The sequence below is a fragment of the Mycteria americana genome, chromosome Z (genome assembly GCF_035582795.1).
Source record: "Mycteria americana isolate JAX WOST 10 ecotype Jacksonville Zoo and Gardens chromosome Z, USCA_MyAme_1.0, whole genome shotgun sequence".
NCBI lineage: Eukaryota > Metazoa > Chordata > Aves > Ciconiiformes > Ciconiidae > Mycteria > Mycteria americana.
The window spans coordinates 14,961,262-14,983,713 of NC_134396.1; the positions used below are offsets into that span (position 1 = coordinate 14,961,262).

The 22,452-nt window shown below is 39.2% G+C and overlaps 1 protein-coding gene across 1 annotated transcript in view; it reads left to right on the forward strand.

The window, feature by feature from the left end:
* ZSWIM6 (zinc finger SWIM-type containing 6) overlaps positions 1 to 22,452 on the forward strand; it is a 116,190-nt gene that overhangs the window by 70,943 nt on the left and 22,795 nt on the right. Inside the window, exons 3-7 of the mRNA XM_075488572.1 lie at positions 2,225 to 2,373; positions 2,897 to 3,047; positions 17,367 to 17,546; positions 19,132 to 19,308; positions 19,585 to 19,731. Of these exons, the coding sequence (XP_075344687.1) occupies positions 2,225 to 2,373; positions 2,897 to 3,047; positions 17,367 to 17,546; positions 19,132 to 19,308; positions 19,585 to 19,731 (804 nt within the window). The remainder of the gene's footprint in view (positions 1 to 2,224; positions 2,374 to 2,896; positions 3,048 to 17,366; positions 17,547 to 19,131; positions 19,309 to 19,584; positions 19,732 to 22,452) is intronic.

Genomic DNA, 22,452 nt, shown 5'->3' on the forward strand with positions numbered 1-22,452 from the left:
ATCATACAGCTCAGACCCTCAGCTTGGCGTCTTCAGCTTTTACAGTCTTCTAGCCTACTGGCATGAAAGCAATGCAGGTATAAGTATAATGATGCTGAGCCCCTGGGGAAGGTATATTTGGGATCGTGCTGGGAGAAGAGGCCTTGTTGGGAACAGTGCTGCTGGCCCAGGGCAGCGGGTGCCCTAGTTCCTGTAAAGGAACCCTGTTGTTAAAGAATCTGGGGTAGCTGTGTTGAAATTTAACCTTCTAGCAGAAACTGACCAATGAGCTTTTGATAAAATGTAAACAGTTATGGAAGGAATTTTGGTTTTTTTTCCCTAAATAGGGAAGCTTAGCTGAGGAATCTTGGGCTATTTTTAATTCAATTTAAAAGTAGCCATACCAAGATTATTTAAAGACAAATATCCATTGAAGTGAGAGATAAATATAAGTGTATTTTGTATATTGGTGCTTCTATATAGTTCCTTTTCACAGGTCTTTCCTCTGTGTTCTACAGCAATGAAATATTTAAACTATTTGCAAGGTGATACTGCAAACCTGGGTCTGTGCAACAGCTGTACTGCTTGTTCTCATGTGGCTTGATTTCCCTTTTTATCTCATTCTTTGAATCTTAAGACTTAGCAATATGTGTTTTGTGTAGCTGACTGAATTGAAAGCCCCTCAAAACTAACATACTAAAGATGGAAGCACTCACAGAAGAGGTTTTTCATTCCTGAGGTTTTGTACTGTCTTGGGCTTGATTCCTGTCTTCTGAGACAGTGTTATGGTTCCTGTGGAAGGCAGGAGAGTTCATTCACATCTTCAAAGACACAATTTCTTATTAATCTAAATGTGTGTGTGTGTATATATACAGCAGTGCAGCATTCCCAGCTGTAGGCTCTGAAGTTGGAGGCAGTTTAGGAAGTTGCTGAGCTGTAAGACTTTTTTTTTACTCTCTCAGCAACTAGTAGACAAGACATCCCTCTGACCCTTTAAATCTTCCAGTTGTATTTTCTGCGACCGCTTAAAAGCTTCACCTACATGGCAGATCTGCAATTATGAAATGAAGGCTTGAATCAATAGAATCAATGTTTAATTCCTATACATCTGAAGAGTTGTAGCTATCTGCTTTTCAGGTTCTCAGGACTTCATTGAAAAAGCAAGTATTTACAAATCTGACTATGTAATTGTCCTTCCCTACCAGTAGCCTTTTTTTTTTTTGGCTAGAGAGGTAACATGGGCTGAGATTTAAGTGATAGATTGTGTAATGTGATTCAATTTCTAACATCTTCTCAAAACCTAATGGAGATAGAGATTACACAGTTGTGACAAGCCCAAAATCAAAATGTCAATTTAACTGGAGTCTTGGGCATGCTTAAAATACGTTACATCTGGTATGGTGATGCACTGCCTTGAGTTGTTTCCCTGGCAGTCTGTATAAGTGCTTTTCAGCCTTTTCAGTTTGAATACCTTTTAAAAAATATCTAGTGGAGGCACAGGCTTCTTCAGAAAAATTTGGATTGCTAGATGGTGCAAGAACTTGTTTTAGTTAATTTTGTCAGCCTTTAGAAGAGGCAACCAGTGGAAAATCACTGATCTTCACTGCAAAATTTGAATTAGAGCAGCCTGTGGCCAAAGCACTGCCTGATGTGAATCTAGTCACTTCAGTTCACAGTTGGCTAATTCAGGTAGAGTGGTTCTGAATTGTCTCTGTGCTGATGACATTGCCTATGTAAAAATGCTCCTTTGGAAGCACCGCAGTGTTATGCAGCTGTAACTCTTATTTATGATGGAAATGCCTTTAGTGCTTTAAGACTTAAGATTTGTTTGGGGATTTTTTTACTCTTTGTTTAGGTTCGCAGAGCCATCACAGCTCAGAGGCACCAAGGTGATGATTTTCTTTGTGTTCATCAATAGCAGCACTCACTAGCAGTCACTTAAACCTGAGCAAGATTGCAAAGTCTAATTTTCCTTGTAAAAGCATTCTAGTATAGCTGCTGAAATGGGAGGGAAAAAAACTCACCTTGATTTTAATTTTTTGTTATAAAATATTATTTATTTAAATACCGTTTCATAGGCTGTAATTTCTAAGAATGTTTTAAAGAATGTTTAGGTTAGAGCCAAGACATCCAAAACAGGACAAAATACAAATCTAAAAACTTCTGTAGTAGTCCTCTCCCCTGGACCCATGAACCTCTCTTCTTTTATATAGATCATAATGATTTCTTTTCTTGCTGTTTGCAGGAGCTCCTGACCCAACAGCGGGTGCTAGCATAGATGATGAAAACTGCTGGCATTTGGATGAGGAACAGGTCCAAGAACAGGTTAAACTCTTCCTCTCCCAGGGTGGATACCATGGATCAGGGAAGCAGCTCAATTTGCTTTTTGCAAAGGTGTGTTGAGTACTCTAAACCTTCCTTTTTTTTCTCTCCCCTATTCCCCAAGCCAGTCTGTACTTGTTCGAGTCTTACTCAAAGTCTTGTTGTCTAAAACAAGACAAAGCCTTGGGAACGCAATGGGAGCTTAATAGTGAGTTGTACATCAATGCACCGCAATCTGATGTCTTGAGATCAGTTTAAGGATATGAAGTAACATTTCAACTGCCTGCAGCTTTGCCATTCTCTTCCTTCCCACCCCCAAGATGCTGGAGAAACCTGTAGAAATTAGTCTCGCAGCAGTTTGCATAATACACCTATGGATTACCTGTGGAAGAAGTGTCTTTGAAGAATTGCAATGGGCTACTGAAACCAAGAATTGTTAAAATTGGGAAGGCAGACTATTTTTTCTAGTTAAAAATTTCACATCACACATATAAATTACATTTCTTATTTAACAGGGGTGGAATAAACACTGCAGCATATTGTCTGTACTGATTTCTTTGTTTTTCAAGTTTGTATTAAAAGACTCATTTCCTAGGTGCGAGAGATGCTAAAGATGAGAGATTCAAATGGAGCTCGCATGTTGACGTTGATAACGGAACAGTTCATGGCTGACCCTCGTCTGTCACTTTGGAGACAACAAGGAACTGCAATGACTGACAAGTATAGGCAGCTCTGGGATGAACTGGGTAAATGCACAGACTTCAAAATCATTTAGGTGTTCATATGTATAATGAAGAAACAATTACATATTTGGGGTGGAGAGAAACTTTATTGTGGTACTAGGTAAAGCAGGTCACAGTTTTCTGCAGTTTGGCTTGTTCAGTTAAGGTTGGGTGAAATTGAAATTCTGATCTGCAGCGTGAGACAATTGCAGTTGGAGGAGAGGAAGCATGGTATGAAGCAAGTACAATTGCAACAGGTTGTGAGTACTTGAGGATCTAAAAAGAATAAAGCAAAAAGTGGAAACATAGCTACACAACTGAGGGTAAGTATATAAGCCACTAGTGCTAAACGGGCAAGGTTAAGGGAGAAATTGATTCTCAACTAGAGAGGAAAAGAAGACAAAAAGAGAAGATTCATTAAGAGTACGAGAAGATGGCAACAAAGGAAAGTAGAAGTCCATTACTGAGCAGGAAAGGAGATATCAGAGGGCTAAAACAATTAACACTGCTTTAAGGAAAGGTCAGTTGTGACCAGATACGTGACTTGGTTGTACAACAGAGAGAGGAACACAGGCTGAAATGGGAAAGGAATATTTAAACTGGTAAGGTCTGAGGACACTTGCTCTAAAGCATTCCAGAAACTCACTAATACAGTTTTGAATTACTGCTTCAGAAGCTTTCAAAATCTATAGGAATTTGTGATAGGGAGGGGAAGTTCAAAACAACTTGAATGCAAACGTCACCAATATTTTAAAGGTGGGTAGGTGAGTGGAAAGAATATTAAGTAACCACAAGCATTGCTTTCACAGGTGTAAGGTACTGGAACAAACTACTAACCAGTTGGTGTGTAATAAGTGTGTAGAAGATAAAAGTGATAAAAGACAACCTGAATTACTTAAAATACAGTGGTAAATCTGATTTGTTTCTCTAAAAGATGATTCACTGAGTGTCTGGGTGAAGGGAGTAATGTGTATCTCTTAGCTGTAATAAGGTTTTGGATACGTCTTGGAGGCTTTCTCAAAGCAAGCTGAAGACACACAGCTTAAATGGAATTGCCTCATAGTTCACAGAACCTGTGCTCTCACTCAAAGACACTTCAAGTCTAGACTTAAAGGAGTCTGTCTTGAGATGTGTTCTGGTCAATATTGCTATGCCTGACTTACGTGGCATGGAACATAGAAATAAATAAATAGTAAATAACAAACAAACAAAAAACCTTACAGATGATGTCCTATGGGATATTTTGTAAACACTGCAGAGAAGAGAGCCAAAGACCATAATGCTCTTGATATATTTTAAAGGTCCAAAATCAAGCTAAATGAAATTAAATCCAAGCAAGAATAACATGCTTCATTTAGAAAGGAAGCATCAAAAGCAAAACTTAAGCTTTTCACTGTTAAAGGTTAAAGATGATCATGATTGATTGCATGTTGACTGGTGGAGCTAAGGCTTAATATAACCTGTTTAGCATAAATTATGTTCACTCTAAATGAAGTATTAGGCTAATAAAGCACTAGCTATCTAGTTGAGATTATAGACTTCTGTGGTGGAAAGCCGTAATATCAGAGCAGGCAAAGCTCTGTCAGAGACAGTGTAGCTATAACTACTTGTCTTCAAGCGTAACTCTTGGTATGTCATTTTTATGATGCCTTGGCTTGTTGGGGAATAACAGTTTTTGCTAAGCAGGGTATGTGCTTAGCTGGACATGTATGCAGCAAAATTGTATCCCACCATACTGAAAACTAGAGGGTCTCATGCTTCATTGCTTATGTGGGTTGAGCTGGTAGGTGGTGGGAGAAGCAGAAATGTGTTCTCCATCTGTTACCTGTAGCAGTCTTACCACATGCTGCCAATAAACATAAAAGGTTTTGTTAAATTGTCTTAGTGCCTCCTCTTCTTGTTTCATCAGTTTCATATTAACATCATTTTCTTGACAGCACCTGTCTGAAGGTAGAGGAGGTGGAATCTCTCTGCCTGCAGCATCAAATAAGTGGTATTTTAGATTAATTGAATTGATTAGTTTACCTCTGTTTAATCAGAATTACAAGTGCCACTCCCAGCCTCACCACTACCTCAGCTGCTGTATTTTCAATTTGAGGCAGACTGTTGTTTCAGTCCTGAACTGCTCTCCTGCCTCGAACAGTATCAAAATATGTTGATCAGGTACCATGGTTTCAACTGGAAATACATTTAAATCGCTTCAGGTGTGCAGTAGGCTAAGGGTAGAACTTAACTTGGTTCTTCCACCTCCAGCTTGTATTTATGTTGCTAAACTGTCCTTTCCTTCCCCACACCAGTAGGATTCCTTCCACTGGTGCTTAGCAAGTTACCTCAAAATTGCTGTTAATTGGATGAATCTCTCCAGCTTGACTCCTACCTTGTGTGAAAGTTACAAGCTGCTGCCATGTTTTTGCTAGGATTCTGCCTTGAGTTTCACTCAAATTAAACACATGCCTTTTTCCAGGTGAAACGTGCATCTCTGAAAAAAATGTCAATGTGCAAAAGTTGAAGGAGATTTTAAGGGAGACCAGAGTTAGAATAGCAAGCTGCAGAAGGAAGAGCAGGATGGCCCTGGCAACATATGGTCTGTGCCAGTAGTGGCAGAAATAACTCAGACATTGGGTTTAAGGGAGTGATGTTATTATGTTCTAAAATAATGTTGGCTTCCTGTCTTGTCATCTTCTAGGATGTCAGAGAACTAAAATATCAATAAAGGAAGTGAGACAGGCCTTTGCATACTTAACTCTTTGTATTATCTCTTCAGAGTAATCTGGGAGTGGCATATATGTATGTCTCTAAAAAAAGTTTTATATATGATCTGATTTCACAGGTAGGTAGCAATTTAACATTGTAGTTACGGAGAATTTTAGGACATAAAAAGTATGTAAATATAGACTCTGCTTAATAAAGGCTTGCTTGCTTGCCCTGGTATGCTGTCTGCCAACTGCTAGGCATATGGCCATTTTGTCAGTTCCATCTTGGCATAGGTTTTTAAGCATACTTAAATAACTTCAGCTTTGCTCCTTGACTAGGTCACTTGAGCCTTTCATTAGGACTTAACTGATGCTTCCTGCCTGGCATTGGGCATTGGCAAGCGTACTGGAAGGACACACTGGGCTCTGATCAGAGTTCCTGCTGAAGTTTAGTGTAAATTGTTGACTTCAGTAGAAGTCAGGTTGGGGTTTGATGTTTGAAGGTGCTGGTTTAAAAAAAAAAAAAAACCACAACCAAAAAAACCCACCAAAAAACCCCCCAAAAAACCCAACAACCACAAAAACAAAGAAACCCTAACATAACAAAAACCAAAACACCCTACCAAAAACCCCACCCAAAACCCACAAATACTTCACATCTAAGTATGAACCTGGAGATTTTCTAATAAAGTGCTAATTCTGTAAGCAATTTACAGTTCAAAAGCCTCAAGTTAACAAAAACGCCTTACACATAACTAGCTAGTTGTTTTTTTTAAAGCCTTTAGATTGGGAGGAAGAATATAATAATTCTGCTCTGCAGATTCCCCTGTTGTACATCAAAGAATGGGTTGAGGTAAATGCTACTTATGGAACTCCAAAGGTGTAGTATTGTAGATTACAGGTCAAAGCTATAAGGCTTGCTCATATACCTCTCATACTAGAAGAATTTAGATGCAACTTCAGTGATGCACTGGTAAACGCTTCCAGCTTGCCACGGTAATACATGAAGGCACTTTCCAGAGTTTAGAGTGGAGTTGGAATTCTTCACATTGTTGCTGTTTAAATGATATCTCAATAGCTAAATTTCACATGCTGATCTTTAGGTGTTTAACTCTTGGTGACCATGGTTGAAGACTTCGGTATATCAGAATGATTAATTATCTGAAGCCCCTTGATTTGCCTTTTTAATTAAATTGCATTGGTAAAATGGGGGGATATGGAAATGCACAGTAAATATCTGCTGATGCCTGTTGAGTTGAGATCTCTGATTTGAAGAAAAGGTCAGTTAACCTTCTTTTAGTCTAGAGGGAAAAAATGGACCATGCAATCTTACTACAGCAGTAATTTGTTAATATTCATCCATGAAAAATTAAGTAAAATCTGCTTGTTCTCTACGAAAGTGAACAGATTTCCTTAAAAAAGGGGAAAATTTGACTTTGTGCTCCAGTCCTGGGATCATGATGGCTGCGAGGCTCTGCTTTGGAATTAAATGTTGAGCACTGCCAGATGCCAGACATCGGGAAGAGGCTGAGTTTTGTCGGCAAATGGGATCTGCAAGTTAATTGGTGTTTTCTGCAGGCTTCTGGCTGTGAAATGAAATTGGAAGCCCTTTAGCCACATGGATAATACAGGACCTGAATACAAATGTCACATGTCACCATCAGGGCCCACTGTGAAACAATAGTGTTCCCACTCCAACACTGCGCCATTACAGATCATTTAAATATGGGGATTACATTTAAACTAAAAGCCCCATTTGCCTTTTACTGCAATTTAAATGTCCTCTTAGCAAAAGCTAAGTGACAAATTAAATGAAAAAAGTGCCCACATTTTTAAAGCTGTAATGCAAAACAACCTTTTATTGCTTCTCATGTGCCACGAATGAATCATTATACTTGTCAACCCTAAACCAAGCCATAATTGGAGCAGCTACTGTTATCAAAGCGGGGCTGCTCTTGTGACAGCTTAATAAAGCTGAAACTGTTAAATTAAATCCCAGATGCTTAATCTGATGAAGGCAGTCAAGTAGAAGAATCTAAGACAAGTATCTACTGCTTGGTGGAGTGATGGAGCCCAACAGCTTGTCAACACGTAGATTACAGGATAGATTTTTTTTTTTGTGAACTACCATTTTCAGTATCTTTATATCCTCTTGCTTGCCTTTGTGGTGAAGAAACCTCACATAATTTGCATGTTTCAAAACAAACATTTATAGTAGATTTCCTCTGTTTTGATATTTCAGAACTGTTTAAGGAGGAGGAGAGCTGTTTTTTTAAGTCAAGGATTAGTTTCTTGTGGAACAAAAATATGATGGCTGTGTCATGTGGAAGAGGGTATGTCTGAAGAGTGCTTGCAAGGCAGGGCAGTGGATAAAATTGGTGAATGTATTCTGGGTTTGTGTCATGCTGATCCTGGTCCCTGTTGGTCCTCTTATTTTATGACATTGAGGAGAACTTAAAAGGTATTTTGTACTTCTGGCTGGGTAGTCTCCACATACTCATGCATAAGCTCCTCCTGTCTACCTCAACCACTTGTTGGTATCTAAAGTTTTTAAGTGTATGAACCTCTCCTGATATTGCCATGAGCCTCATTTCATGGGATAAAGCTTTCCTGGGTAACATCCTTAGAATACTTTCTGTTATGCATACTAAATGGATTCTTGTCATAAAGGTATTTCCTGAGTGGAATAACATGTCTTTGCCCTAGTAGTTCTAGTAGTCTTAGTCTTGGGAGTTTTTCACTAGCACTTTGCCCTGTTGTGGGCCACTTTTAAACGTTGGAACAGCCTAATGGTCTACTTTGTGTTCACATTTGCTGGTATTTTGGCTACTTCCTGGATTAGTGATACATTTTTGTAGTTAAATTTTAAAACTAAAATATCATTTTACAAGGTCATGTCATGTAGAGAAATAGTACAATATATTTCTTGAAGGATCATGCCTAAATTTTTATTAGTAACTTTTTGCTCCTCATCTGAAACTTAATTCTAAATGCTGAGTTTAGGCAAGGAATCATTATAGATTAATTAAGAGAGATTTAATTACCATTTTGCCATGAGCAAACTAAAGATTGAGTGTTAAATAATGCTTTTTTTTTTTTTAATTTGGAAACCACTCTGAGTTTTTTCTGATAAAAGTTTATATTAATCTGTAGAAAATACCAAGTGAGATTCTTTTAACCTTAACTAAATGAAGCTATTATCCATCTATATTTCTATCTCAGGCATTCCTTTCCTTCGCAATTAGAGAGACAAACTTGTATGAATGGAACATGCCAGCTGTTCTAAACAGATTATCTCTGCGTAGTACTTAAGTGGAGGGGAAAAAAGGACAAAAGCAGCTAGGGTTGTTGCCAGTATGCCCCTAGAGAAGTTCCTTCCTGATGCTAGATTTGATGACTACTTAAGGGCTGCCATGAGAAAGAATCACAAAATTTAAGCATTCATTACAGTTTTTGTGCTCCAATACCGTTTTTCTGGAGCCGCATACTTCGTGCAGTCCCTTTTTAGGATCAGTTATGCAGTAGAAACATTTACTTTCCCCCACATTTTATGGTATTTCAAAAATGGTACAGCAAGGCTCTAAGTTTCAAATTTGAGTGCCAAGCTTACATCAGTATTTTCATGAATTCTTTGAGTATCCCACGTTCTAATTGCATCGTGTTCTGCCTTAAAGCTAAGGAGAGTACCAGTGCCCTGCATCTGTAGAAAATAAAGTTAACATCAAATTTCTAAGTTTAGATTAATCAGTTGCACATGGTATATTTCTGGCCTTGAAATGAAAGCTGTAGGAAGACTGATGTTTCAAAGGAGATGGGATGAGCCACGCTTTGCACCATTTCCCTTGGTCTTTCATTGTCGCACTTCTAGGTAGAGTGATATCTTACACATATTTGTGTCTTCAACTGTATCATATCCAGTAGGCTGTCTTTGCTTATTGATAATCCTTCTCTTACTTTCGTTTTGTTTAGTCTTAGCTGCTATGATGTGGTTGCCATACAGTTACAAAAGACATGTGCCTTCAGTTTTGTGCACTTAAGGTTACATCTGCTCTGTCACAGAATAAGCTGTTAATATATGTCAGTGTATTTGAATGATTTGTGCTATTGGAGGCAGTAAATTAACAGTACTTCTGAGTTAGCATCACAAGACAGTTTTGCTGCTCTAAGGCCTGAGTTATGGATGACAACTTAAAGAAATTGCTGTCATGGCCCTGGAGTGTCTTGGTTGTTGCTGTCACCTTCATTTCCCCGGTGAACGAAGCCAGGCTGCAGTTCTGCGAAGATGGGTTCTGTCCATCTTCTCTGGGGATTATTTCCTTCCTCCTTCATTATTGGCATGTGCCATAATGGTATTTCAAATGAGGGTGTATGAGGCCAGAGTTTGACAGTAAGTGGGAGCTATTTCCAAAGAGGGTATTCTTTCCCGTGGCATTTATCAGATTTGAGGAATAATGCGGAAGTAATTAACTTTAGTCTATAAGCATAGCTTGAGGGGCTTATTTTTAATGCCATACAGAAAGTTTGGTTTTCCATTTAGTTCAGTTGGATGGAAAGTAATTCTACAGCAGGAGCCAAATTTCTTGAAGTACCCACATTAAAACAGTTTTTGAAGTTTTTACTCCTAAGCTGTTGAACTGATTTACTTACAAATGTCCTAAAAAATTATTCTGTGTTGGAGCTGGTACAAAACTCATTGCGGCCCTAACTGTGGAATCATGACTGCCAAGATTAAGGGGCAGAGTTTTACTATGAGCCCAAGCTGGTTCTTAGCATTATTTTTTCCTTCCTCTCACTCTTTAATACTTCAGTAATATTAAGCTGCCATTTAATTTTCCAATACCACTTCTAGTAAATATCAGAGCTAGAGAGCAGTAATAGATTTATGGAGAGGAATTACTGAGTCTTCACTGATTTCACTGTGGTCCAGCAATCTAGCCTGGTGGTATTTTCCAGTTTTTTGTCTTGAATGGATACTGGAAAAATAACTGAAAAATTGGAGAAGTAATTTAAAATGAGGTGCAAGAATCTCAGTCAGCTTGAGTCTATCAAAGCAAGACAAAGGAAATCCTTCATAATTTAAGTTACCTACATAGACTAAAAAATGGATAGGGAAGACACTTCTGCCAAGCAAACAAAAGGTAGCTGAAAATTGTGATTGGAGCTGGACAAATTTAACTAGAAAACTAGAAATAAGCTTAGAATTTTGAGTTGTGGTAGCCAGGCAGTAGGTCAGCTAACCAGGAGCTGTGCTAGATTCTTGTATTAGAAATCTTAATTGAAGTATGCTGTTTTTGTAAAAACTCAGCAATCACTTTTGGACTGGAAGATGAAAGTAACTCAAGAAATCTTAGAATAGGAAGGAATTCAGACTAGACAATCAGAATGTGTTCTTCTGGCCAGTTACAGTGGGTTATTTACATTCTGTGAGCATAGTTGTGGCAATCATACTTTCCCTCTGAACTTTCCACTATGCAAGGGAGTGTTTGCACTTGCTCCACTTTTTAAAAAAAATGAGAGGTATTTTCATCACTTTTGTTTATGAATATCTTGTTTTGTTTGATGAACTTAGCAAACTTTCCAGTTTTGCATCTTCCTAAAAAAACTGAGAGGAATTCATTCATCTCAATGATAAATTTAAATAGAGGTGGGTTAGTGTATTTATAGTTAGTAGTCATATTAACTTTTCTTCTGAAAATTGTCAAAGTCTCTGAAAATAGACTGTGACTGCTGAAAGTGTTAAAATATTTGATAAAGTATCTGATCTCTGTTTTGGGCAGGAACACACTTTGTGTTCACCACCTAGCTGTAAACACTGGCAACTACTTAAAACTGTGAAGAATCATATTAAGATACTCATAAAGGAGTATTTTTGTACTATTTGTGCTAGTATTAGCAATGCTTTTAACCTTCAGTTGATCGTTTGATTAGGGAAGTTAATCAGTGAGATTCATTTGCAGGTGCTTCATACTTTCCTCAGCTTTGCAGACTAATTGCTCATGCCTTGCTACAGTGGTTACAGAGGACAATACGTGCATGGAGGGGCATCTAATGGACATGTTGACACATGCTAAGTGCTCTCTTAGGGAGGTTGTAGTCTTAGGCTATGATACTGTAAACTGCACCTTTCAAGCAAATTTCTATTCTTATATGAACGGCTTTGGTCAAATGGCAGAGTGTCTGCAAAGATGCAGCAGTTTTTAAAACAAACTCAAAAAGGCATAACCCAGAACAAAGGGCTCATGCAAAATGACAGAAGTGCTTAGTTAGTTCATTTTTCCATTGTGCTAAAAGTTGAAAACATAGGAAGACGAGAGCAGTTTTTCGTTACTTAACACATAGAGATCAGAGCATGTAGTTGATGATAGCTTTTAGAATAGAATCTCAATAGGTAAATAGCTGTTTCCTTTCAGCCAAATACACATGTGCCTTTAACCCTTGGAGCAGCAGTATGCAGCAAGAGAGAAAGGGAAACTTAAGGAATTAGGCATTTTTTTTGTCCCTGGGTTACACCTCCGCTCTCTCTAATGCACATTTGGAGTTTAGTGTGCAGAAGGGCAATGATTCCTTCTTGCCTTCAGTGCTGCAGGTAATCTATTGCATTAATCAGCCAGCTAGTGTGAAATGCATGGGGAGTGATTATACTATCATACACAATACAATCAGCATGAAGCACTTGTCAAGACCAATACATCAAAGTTTAATTCAGTAATAGAATGAATTAGAGCAAAATGAAACATTCTGTTCTCCAAGAAACACAGCACCCATAGAAAGTCTTTTTTTCTGAAGGCTGCACAGAGAAACCAGAATGCATTAAGGAATTGTTTTTATGAATAAAACTGCAACTTGGATCCAACTGAATGCTGAGAGTACTTTTCCTTGGGGTTCTTATTGAGGAGAGAACAGCACTGAAGTGCTTTGCCTATCTTCACTATTCCATAAAAGCAACTGTTTAATTGGAGCATTCTCCGGTGGGACTTCTGGTTATGGTTTATTCTAATGGAGATCACTCCGGGCCTGGAGGAGGGAGGTGGCTTTGCCAGTCTTTCTGAAGGCCCTTGTCCTTTGTTGAGAAGCAATGAATACCATACACTACCTTCTCTGAGGTTTCCAAGTGGCTGTCCCAGTGAAAGTGTGTATGTGTTTGAAAACCACATGTAAACCACTTAAATCCTTTGCTGACACTCTACTTTAAAGGGTTCATAGGTTCTGTCTCCTACTATTGTTTCTATTCTGGCACTTCCAATGCTGGAAAATGATGCTTTTGTAATAGACTTGATTAGGCTCAAATGGGGCACAGTGGCAAGTGTGCAGCAAGTGCTGAAGCTCATTTGTCTGTTGCACAAAGGGAGTGATCTTGACTACCTGGGTCCGTTTTCTTTGAAATGATCAAATGCTACTAACCTGGTAGCTTATGAGTTTTTATTTTTTAAGAAGGAGTTGTGCATTAATGGGAAGGGCAAAGAAATGTCACAGTAGATGTGCATCTGTTTCTTGCATATTTTAATTTTGCAAATGAATGGATTGATCTTAAGCATATTCAATGTAAAATTCCAGAGCAAAGGCCAAGTCTCAGCCGTTGATTACACAGGTATTGTAAATAAGGAGATGCTGACCCAAGCTTAGCTACACAGTGGCCCTGACAAGATAGTATAATATTTATTGGAAAAGCAGATTTCTTGGGAAGACTGTAATCAAACAGTTGAACAGAATTGTATGCTGGATCTTCAGTCATGGTCAGTGTCCTAGCTGCCGCCCCCCCTCCCCCCCCAACTGTTTCCATCACCACCTTCCCATTTACTGGGGCAAGAGTAAAATATAATGGGATTTATAAAAACTGAACAATGCTTAATCTCTTGGGAGAGTCTGTATACATTCCTTGCACTTCCCTTGGCTTCCTGAATACATGCATACACAGGATGTGTAATTATTACGACACCCACTTTTGCAGTGACTGAATACTTCTTAATGTTTTTGAATTTGCATATTTAAAATGTAATCATTATAAAGGCATGCTGTCCCTTTCCCCACCATGAATTCAAAGGTATGGATGTCTACTAAGAAACACAAAAGTACTCATGTTCACTTGTATGTACAAAGAAGGCATGCATTGTGTAAAGCAGTAATGTAACCTTTTTTTTTTTTTGTGGTGTGAGGCACACTAAAGGTAAATGACAACCGTGCATTTTCAAAAGGAGGGCTGTCTGAACCAAAGGTCTGTTTTGGCAAAACTGGCTTTTTCCAGGTCAAGAGGATTAATGTTGAACCAAAATAGGCAATTCCTCACTGCAGTATGACAGTTCTAATATTCGTTCCTTTGTGAAATTAATATCAGATTGCAGTTGCAGCATGTCTTTTTTTCCCCCAGAAGATAATTGGAAAATTTTTTGTATATTGGGTTGTGATCATTTTGCCACTGTGCTGTGAGGAGTTTTGTATTGGAAAGACGTAGGTCACAGTCAAGGGATCTAGATCAGAACTTACTTTTGGTTTAGTAGCATGTAGTTCGGGGGAGGAGATGTGTCAGCCTGCTGAGAACCAGTATGAAAAGATACCTGGTGCCTGGGGAAGGGGAGGCAGGAGGAAGAGAGCAAGCTGTGTTGGAGAGAAAAACAGAGTATGTAAACACAAACACATTCTCTGGTTTGTGATTTTGTTGGGTTTTTTTCTTTTCATTTAATGAGACATTTGTTCATATTGCAGGTGGCATTGGTGACATCATTAAATCTGGTCAAACAGCTAAACTTGAGAATGTCAGGAACGTACTTTGGGAAACTTCTTTGGAGTATAGACTGTTGCCAACAGCCGTTTCCAGGCTGAAGTCACTGGAAATGGATTTAGATACCTTCCCCACAAATTACAAGTAGCTGCTCTTCATTTTTCCATAAGTCTTATCTGTAGTAAGGGGTAAGAGTGATCAGCAGTTTCCCCATATGGGAGCCATTAGGCAGAAAATAAGAGAACCTCTTGTCAGGCCAGCATAAGCCTTCGGGTTGGTGGTGACATTTAAGGGCCAGCTCAGGGGGCTTCCACTGAGCAGCAGCAGAGTGAAATAGGAATAATATCCTCCAGGCTCCTTCCAGTTGACATGTGGTAAAAATCTGGGCACAAACGAACATTTTCCTCGGACTTTTCAGCACTAGGAGCAGGACGGGAACCAGTGAATTGAAAGAGCCAGAATGGAGCAGATGTCAGGGGAGGGGGAAGGTGCTTAGGGAGCAGGAGGAGGAAGAAATATGAATACAGGCAAATGCACACATGCTAGGGGGGAAAAAAAAGAAAGAAGAAAAAGTCACACACAAAAAACCCCAACCAAAAAACCTAGAAACCCAAATAGGCTGAGGAGTGTGGGGTCATTGGCATTATGCATCCTTCTCCCAGATGGTAGCCTTTGTAGCGCTACAGGAGCTGAGCCTGAGGCTCTTTCTGTTCCCTTCTCTTGTTGTGGGGGAGTTTTGTCTCGCACTCCTCGTCCTGCAGGGAACCGGGCAGCCGTGAAAGCTGGGTGAGATCTCAGATGTGCATGCAGCTCGCCCTGAAGTCACTGGGAGCAGGGTGCAGTTGCGTTCTATTGAAATTTTAAGTGGTTTGTGTGGGGTTTATTAGAAATATACTTGTCCTTGTGCTTCATTTGCATAAAAATAGCCTGGGTTTCTGAGACAATCGGTGCTAACAATGTAGTTATGCTTGACATAGCTTCCCTCTTTAAACCAAATAAGTTTTTAAAGGATCTTGGTACTTGGGGGTATTTCTTCCCTCTCCTTCCTCTTCGATGTACGGCATGCATAGTGGAGCTTCTGAAGGTGGCGAGTGAATTCCTTTGCCTCTAGTGGTGGTTGAGAGATGGAAAAAGAAAAGGCCACTCATTTTGTAGAGGCATGGTGTAATCAGTAGTGTGTGTTCTGCCTTGCTGGATGATTGAAATACTTACCAAATGCAGTTAAGGTATTCCACTTCGCTTTTGGTTCAGTCCAAAAACACTGGGAATCTGGTTACAAAGTATTACATTGCCCTTTTTTTTTTTTGTTAGATGCTGAGAGGTACAGTGTCTCCTTAGTGCCCTCAAGTGATACTTGATTTTGAAAATAAATAAGCAAACCCAAGTTAACTATTCTCCAAAGCTTTCCAAAATGTCCCATCTGAATGTGTCTAAAGAAAATCATATGATCTGATTTTAAAAGTTGTTTTTAAAAATAGTATTTGCCTTATTCACTCCCTGGGAAGTTTCAGACACTTAAATAAAGCCATAAAACAAAAAACAAAACAAAAAACCAAACACCCCACACACACACACGCAAAAACCCAACAGAAACAAAAAAACCCCAACAACACTTGCTATACTGTATTTAACTACTGTGCAGTAATAATCTCCCATAGTGTAGTGTGTCTCTGGTGTTCTGCACTGTACCATATCATATTTTGTTGTGCTTTTCAGATTTCTTTGAAATTACTTCCCCATTCCATTTTGGTCTGAATAGCAGGGGACTTTCAACCTTAAGGATCAAGCTGTGTTTCCACTGGCTCCTGTGCTGTGACATACCGACATGCCGAGTTACTTTAGGAATGAATGTAATGTGATGGCCTGTGCTCTGGGTATCCATTTTGCATTCTTAGTTAGCAAAAGAATACTTGAATGTGAGAACTTTATTATCCTAGCAGAACCAGCTGCATTTTTATTCTTTTTTTTTTTCAGCCTGTCATGAAGATTGCATAGCTTAAGCATGTTCTCTAAGTCTCTCGTAGTGTATAAGGCACATTCTTAATGAGCAAATGAACTGTTGCTAAACAGTACTTTCAGATGTCTTCATGCTTCTGTCAAAGTTCACGCTGATGAAGAGACAGCTGATTTAGAGAAAAATCTTTCCATTTGAAAATTGTTGCTAGAGACCCTGATGTATTTATGCCTGCACTGCTATATAGTCTCAGGGAGCAGGTTTCACAGTGACGGTATGTGTGAAATGTCAGCGCAAATTAACTTTCCCTTAGAGCTCCGTAAACAGAAAATGTAAAACAAATTTTCTAGTGTAACCAAATTACAGAAGTAATTGCAGTAAAAATATCTTATTCCTATTAGACTGCACGAAACCAGTGTTTACTGGATCTCTGAGACCCAGATGTGTTTGGGAATGAGTTATACGATCAGCAGTACTTCTGCTGGGTTCTGAGTGTGGAAGTATATGTTTACAAAATACATGTCTTATTAATGCACTTCTTTGGTTCCTGTAATGTGAAGCTGGAAGTTGCATAGTTCTTGTTCATAGAAAACAATATTCGCTTCTGGTACAAAAATTAGAAGAATAACTTGGGTAATTTCCTGCTGTAACTTTATGTGAATTCTTGTTTGCTTTTGACTGATGTTCCTGTCTGATGAGCCATAAATTGTGAACTCTGGATTTTCTGATACAAAAGACCTCTTAATGCCTTTTAATTGAGAAGGTTGGCTTGGTACAGTCTTTCAGCTCCTTCAGATGGGCCACACCAGCTCCAAGCTCCTGCATTGGGAATTCAGTCTGCCTGATGTTAGGCATAGCTGGGAAGCAAGCAGTGTAGCCTTTGAGGGGAGAAAAAGTGTTACAGTATAGAAGTTTGCAATTAGTCATTGGCTGCTGCATTTTTAATAGAAAACATAATTTAGCCATTTTTTTAAAATCAGGTGCTCTGTGGATGTGTATAGTCTTAAATCCCCACTGCAAGTTGGAGCAGAAGGCCAGTTGGCTAAAACAGCTGAAAAAATGGAACAGTGTCGATGTTTGTCCCTGGGAAGATGGAAACCATGGAAACGAGCTGCCCAATTTAACCAATGCTTTGCCTCAGGGTGCAAATGCTAACCAAGGTGAGCCTAAACACATGCACTGACTGCAACATATAATATAACCTCTATCTTATATACTCTAGCCTTGCAGAATTCAGCACTCTTTCCTGGGACAAGTAACTTTCTTGTTGAGCATTGACCAGCCAAAATTATTTTCACTAATACTATCCTTGCCGAAAGGATCAATAGGTGGGGGTTTTTGTGCTGGGGCTGCAATGTTTTCAAAGCAAGTATTTGTGTTTAGTTAGGTCTTCTAACTTTTCACTTGGTGCTTCTAAATACGTGTTGCATGAAAATTGGATGTCCTTGAAGTATGTCATGTAAAAGCCCGTTGTTTCTTTGCTTGACTATAATCTTGTATTCCTTCTGGTGTTGGGGGTTTTTATTTTGTTTGCAGTTACAAAGCCTTTGATACCTATTTAAAGAGAGATCTGTTGCAACTGCATTAAACTTGAGTGTGAGAAACTAAAGCAGCTATCTGGGATGTGCTCTGTACGTGCAGTCTGCATTGCCAGGTGTGTGTGGGGTGCAGAGGCAACACTGCCATTTTGGAGGAGGTGTCTCTTCTTACTTGATATCATGCTTTCTAATCTAAAATGTGATTATCAAATCTGACGGAAGCCTTGTCCAGTCCTTTTCAAGCAAAGATGGCTACTTTGCTAATAACTGGGGAAGACACAGGATATTTACCTGGGAAAAAACCCTCATAATCCTCAAAACTCTCAGTATTTTGATATGTATTTCATATAATTATGATAAAGTTAAAATTAAATGCTTGGGAGGTGGCAGATTTGGACTTAGATGGGCTTTTCCTTGTTTCTTTTTCTTGGAAGATTACCTCTGAAGGAAATAACTTGGTTCGTTTTTGAATCTGGCAGCTAGCCAGGGACAGAAGTTCATTCAGCATATAGCTCCCTACAGAGGTGTTCTGCTTTCTGTATCTCATGATGTTCAGCCCGACCTGAGCAGGCTAATGGTAACTCTGACACGGCATCTCAACATTTGTAGACCTAGTGCCATGTCGACAGAGTGATTTTGCCATAGGAAGATGTCCAGTAAGGATTATGTCAGTCCCATGGCCTCAGTACCTCACTTTATTTACAGTATTTGTATATGTTTGTGTCAAAAAAAAAAAAAAAAAATGCAAGTGCTCAAAGTTAATGTCACTTCTCAAAGAGAACAACTAAAAGTCTTCCATGCGATGTTTATCCGTCCCTCATCCTGGCAGCTCTGGGTCTGAGGAGGAGAGAAGCTGGGGATGCTTGAGTAGCTGTGTGCCATATACTTTCTAGCTTGTTTTTAGGGGAGTTCTGTACATGCTGTTGAACGTCCTTCATCTCATAAAGCCCTGTTTAGCATCAGCCATGCTGGTTTGTAGATATCGCTCTCTGAACGCAAAGTGAATGGCACACACTTCGTCTGAGCTTTTGGGCACTAGTAGGATGTGAAATGTCATCTGCGTGCTGCTTGGTGCAGAGGGGGGCAAGGCAGGCGGCCGTCAGTTGGGGGTCGGTGAATAGGCAGAAGACAAGAATACCGTGAATGACTGATTCACATATGAATGAGTAAAAGCTGATGCAGCTTTCTGAACTTGTGAAAATGACAGATTCATCGAACAGGCCACATCGGACGGTGTTCACTCGAGCCATTGAGGCGTGCGATCTGCACTGGCAGGACAGCCACTTACAGCACATTATCAGCAGTGACCTATACACCAACTACTGTTACCATGACGACACTGAAAACTCGCTCTTTGACTCTCACGGGTGGCCCCTCTGGCATGGTAAGTGGCTAAACCGGAAAGACATTTCCATGACTTACTGCTTTGTTCATTTTCTATGGCATTATTTTGGGGGGGATGGTGGGGAGATGAATGAAAAGCCTGGCAAAAAGAACAGAGGCTCCCTTGAAATGCTGGCTCAGAAGTAGTCTAAGTCTCTCTTGCATAGTTTTAAAACCAAAAAAAACCAAACAAAAAAGCCCTTTTGAGTAACCTAGCAAAACAGGCCATTGCAGACATGGAAGCATTGCTATTCCTCAATTATTTTCTCCATTTTAGAACATGTTCCTACAGCCTGTGCAAGGGTGGACGCATTACGATCTCATGGATACCCACGAGAAGCACTGAGGCTAGCGATAGCTATTGTTAATACACTAAGAAGGCAGCAGCAGAAACAGCTGGAAATGTTCCGGGCTCAGAAGAAAGGTAAATGTGGGGAAGAGAGAAGGGCAAAGGACGTGCCGAGGTGACAATAACACCAGACTGGAACTTTGCATGAGAAAACCGGTTTTGAAATGAAAGTGAAAGAGCTGACTTTAGCTCTTCGGTCCAAACGATCATAGTGGTAACATCAGATTCTGGATGTCAGTGGCTTTCTGTAAGCGGGGTTGTGAGCTCTGCAGGGCACGGGCGCTGTTCTGCCTTCTGCAGTATGTCTGGCATGGTGGGGCCTTTATCCCAATCAGGGTTTTGGTTACACAGTGAAAATACCCTGTCTAATTTACAGGCTTTTAAACAGAGCTTTGCATTTGGCATGTCAGGTGTTTAAAATAATTTTTTTTTCTCTGATATGTAATTTAGCTGAACTATATATTTATGATGTGTAAGCCTGAAGTTGACATTGAGGGTAACAATGAGGCAAAGTCTGCACTAGAGAAATTCATCAAATTTGGCAGTTTGTTCCAAAATTTGGCAGTTTGTTCTCTTAATAATGCTTAAAATATGCTTAAAATAATGCTTTAGTGTTTCTGAATAGAGGTGGATTGCTCTTACTTTTGGTTTTTGAAACACTGGTTTTTATAAAATACTCTGTGGTGTTCCTCTGAGCACTACCCCTGTTCTTTTTGAAGGAACATTCTCCTTCAGATACAGTTTCTATGCCATGTGATCCTTGCTACCCAAAATAATCCCACACTGAACTTTGTTGTTAGTTTGAAGAGGCAGTGGAAGAAGAGGATGGCTTTGTGGTTAAAGAATGCATGTGGAAAAACTGCAGTTACTTTCTCAGCTGCTACAAATTCCCTTAATTCAGATTTTATTTTAGATCTCCATTGCTACTCTTAACTATGTGTATCCTTATACAGTGTAGGCAAAAATACCAATGTGAAGTCATATGTGTACATTTTTCAAAGGTGTGTGCAGATGTTTTCCCAGAAATGAGCATTTAGAAGACAAGGTAGATACCTGACTGAAAAAAAAATGAGCTGGCAGTTCCTATGTGCCTCCTTTTTTTTTTTTTTTTTTTTGCATGGTACCCAAGGAAGAAGGTTTTTCTGAGCATTATTGTGGATCCCAGATTTGAACAAAACTTAAAAGCACTTCGTATTCTTACTTAGGTGAATTTGCTAAGTCTTTATCATGTAACGTATCTTTCCTTAACAAGTGTTCCCTTAAAATCTTTGCAGCCTTTCTAGCTTCTCAGACTGAGGGGTGGGGGGGTAAGAAGGGAGGGTCCTGTGTGAGTGTGTGTGTATGTGTGTACGTACCACTGGCAGGTGTGAAGGGTCTGCTGCAAGTGTGTTGGTCGTAGCACTGCTCCTTTTCATTCCCAGCTGCTAATGCAGTATCTAGACACTTAATACTTCTGTTAAGTTCCTTTCCCTGTGAGCAGTTTCTATAGCTGTCAACTAATATTATGCTGTTATAAATAAAAAATGGAGCATATGAAATGCGATCCATCCTACTCCGAAACGAAGAAGTTTGTCATTTCTATGTTGTCACTCAGTGCGTCTTTATTTTTTTCCTCTTATGTGTGGACTTTTTATAAAACACTCTTTTAATACTGCAAAATGTGCTGGTCTTCTCAATAAGCAGATGAATTCTGCAGCTACAGCCCAGCTTTAGGTTTTAGTTGAGCAAACACCACGTGCTTCTGCTTAGCTTTTATTCATGTGACTGATCTGACATCCCTGGAACCACTTGCGTAGTTTGAAGTTAAATGTCTATATGACTTTGGCATGACACGAGTGAAGCTCATAAGTTAGGCACAATAGAATAAATAGAACATAAGTGAGTCAGTAAGAAGTCACTGTGATTAATCCTTTTTGGTAATATTACTTGCTTCTGCCTGTCGTCTTTAGTACAGGCTACTTGTTAGTAAGACAATGATTTACTCATTTATTTTTCATATTACATATCAGTGGATTCTTTAAAAAAAGAATGTGGCTGTGTTTCATTTTGTAGCCCCACACATTTAAATAGGCAGGAAGCAGGATTTGAAAGCTCTGTGATAATACATATGGTTACTCAGAAAGATGGCACTTCGTGAACAAGAGAGAGCGGAGGCAGGAAGAGGCACAGAAACAGAGCATCCTTAATGGCTTCTATACAGTTTTTAAATGGTCACCCATAATGTGTCTGATCTCTCTCAGTTCAGTCATGTGCATGTGTCTAGGAGGAAAAAAGTTGGGAGCTGAAGTCAAAGGGGAGCTGTTGCCATAAGACTCCTAGTAAAAAAAAAAAGGGATTTGGGGAATCTCTAACATCTGTTACCACAACCACACTTCCGTCAGTTCACTATGCTAAACCAATTTTTTCATGTTCTAAGTGAATGATGGGTGAGGGTTACAAAACAAAGTATCTGTGAAGGTATTTGTTGACTGAAATTTTAGAATAACAAAAAATGCACTTGATCCACTTAAAGGACAATTTTTTCTTGTATACCTCATTTAAACACTTTATTCTTTTTTTTTTGAAGGACCTGTCATCCTGAGTTTATTACTTCAGTAAATATTTAGATGCAAGATAAGCTTTTATTTTATTTACGAAATTGGAACATATTTTAGAATATTTTCATTTATTTCAGTGCCATCAAATCAACTTAAATGTAAAAATGGTACTGCATCTTTTTGAATGAGGAAACTGTTGTGAATATTTTAACAAAAGAAGTCTTTGCTGTAATTTTTCAGCAGACATTTTCAGAAGAGT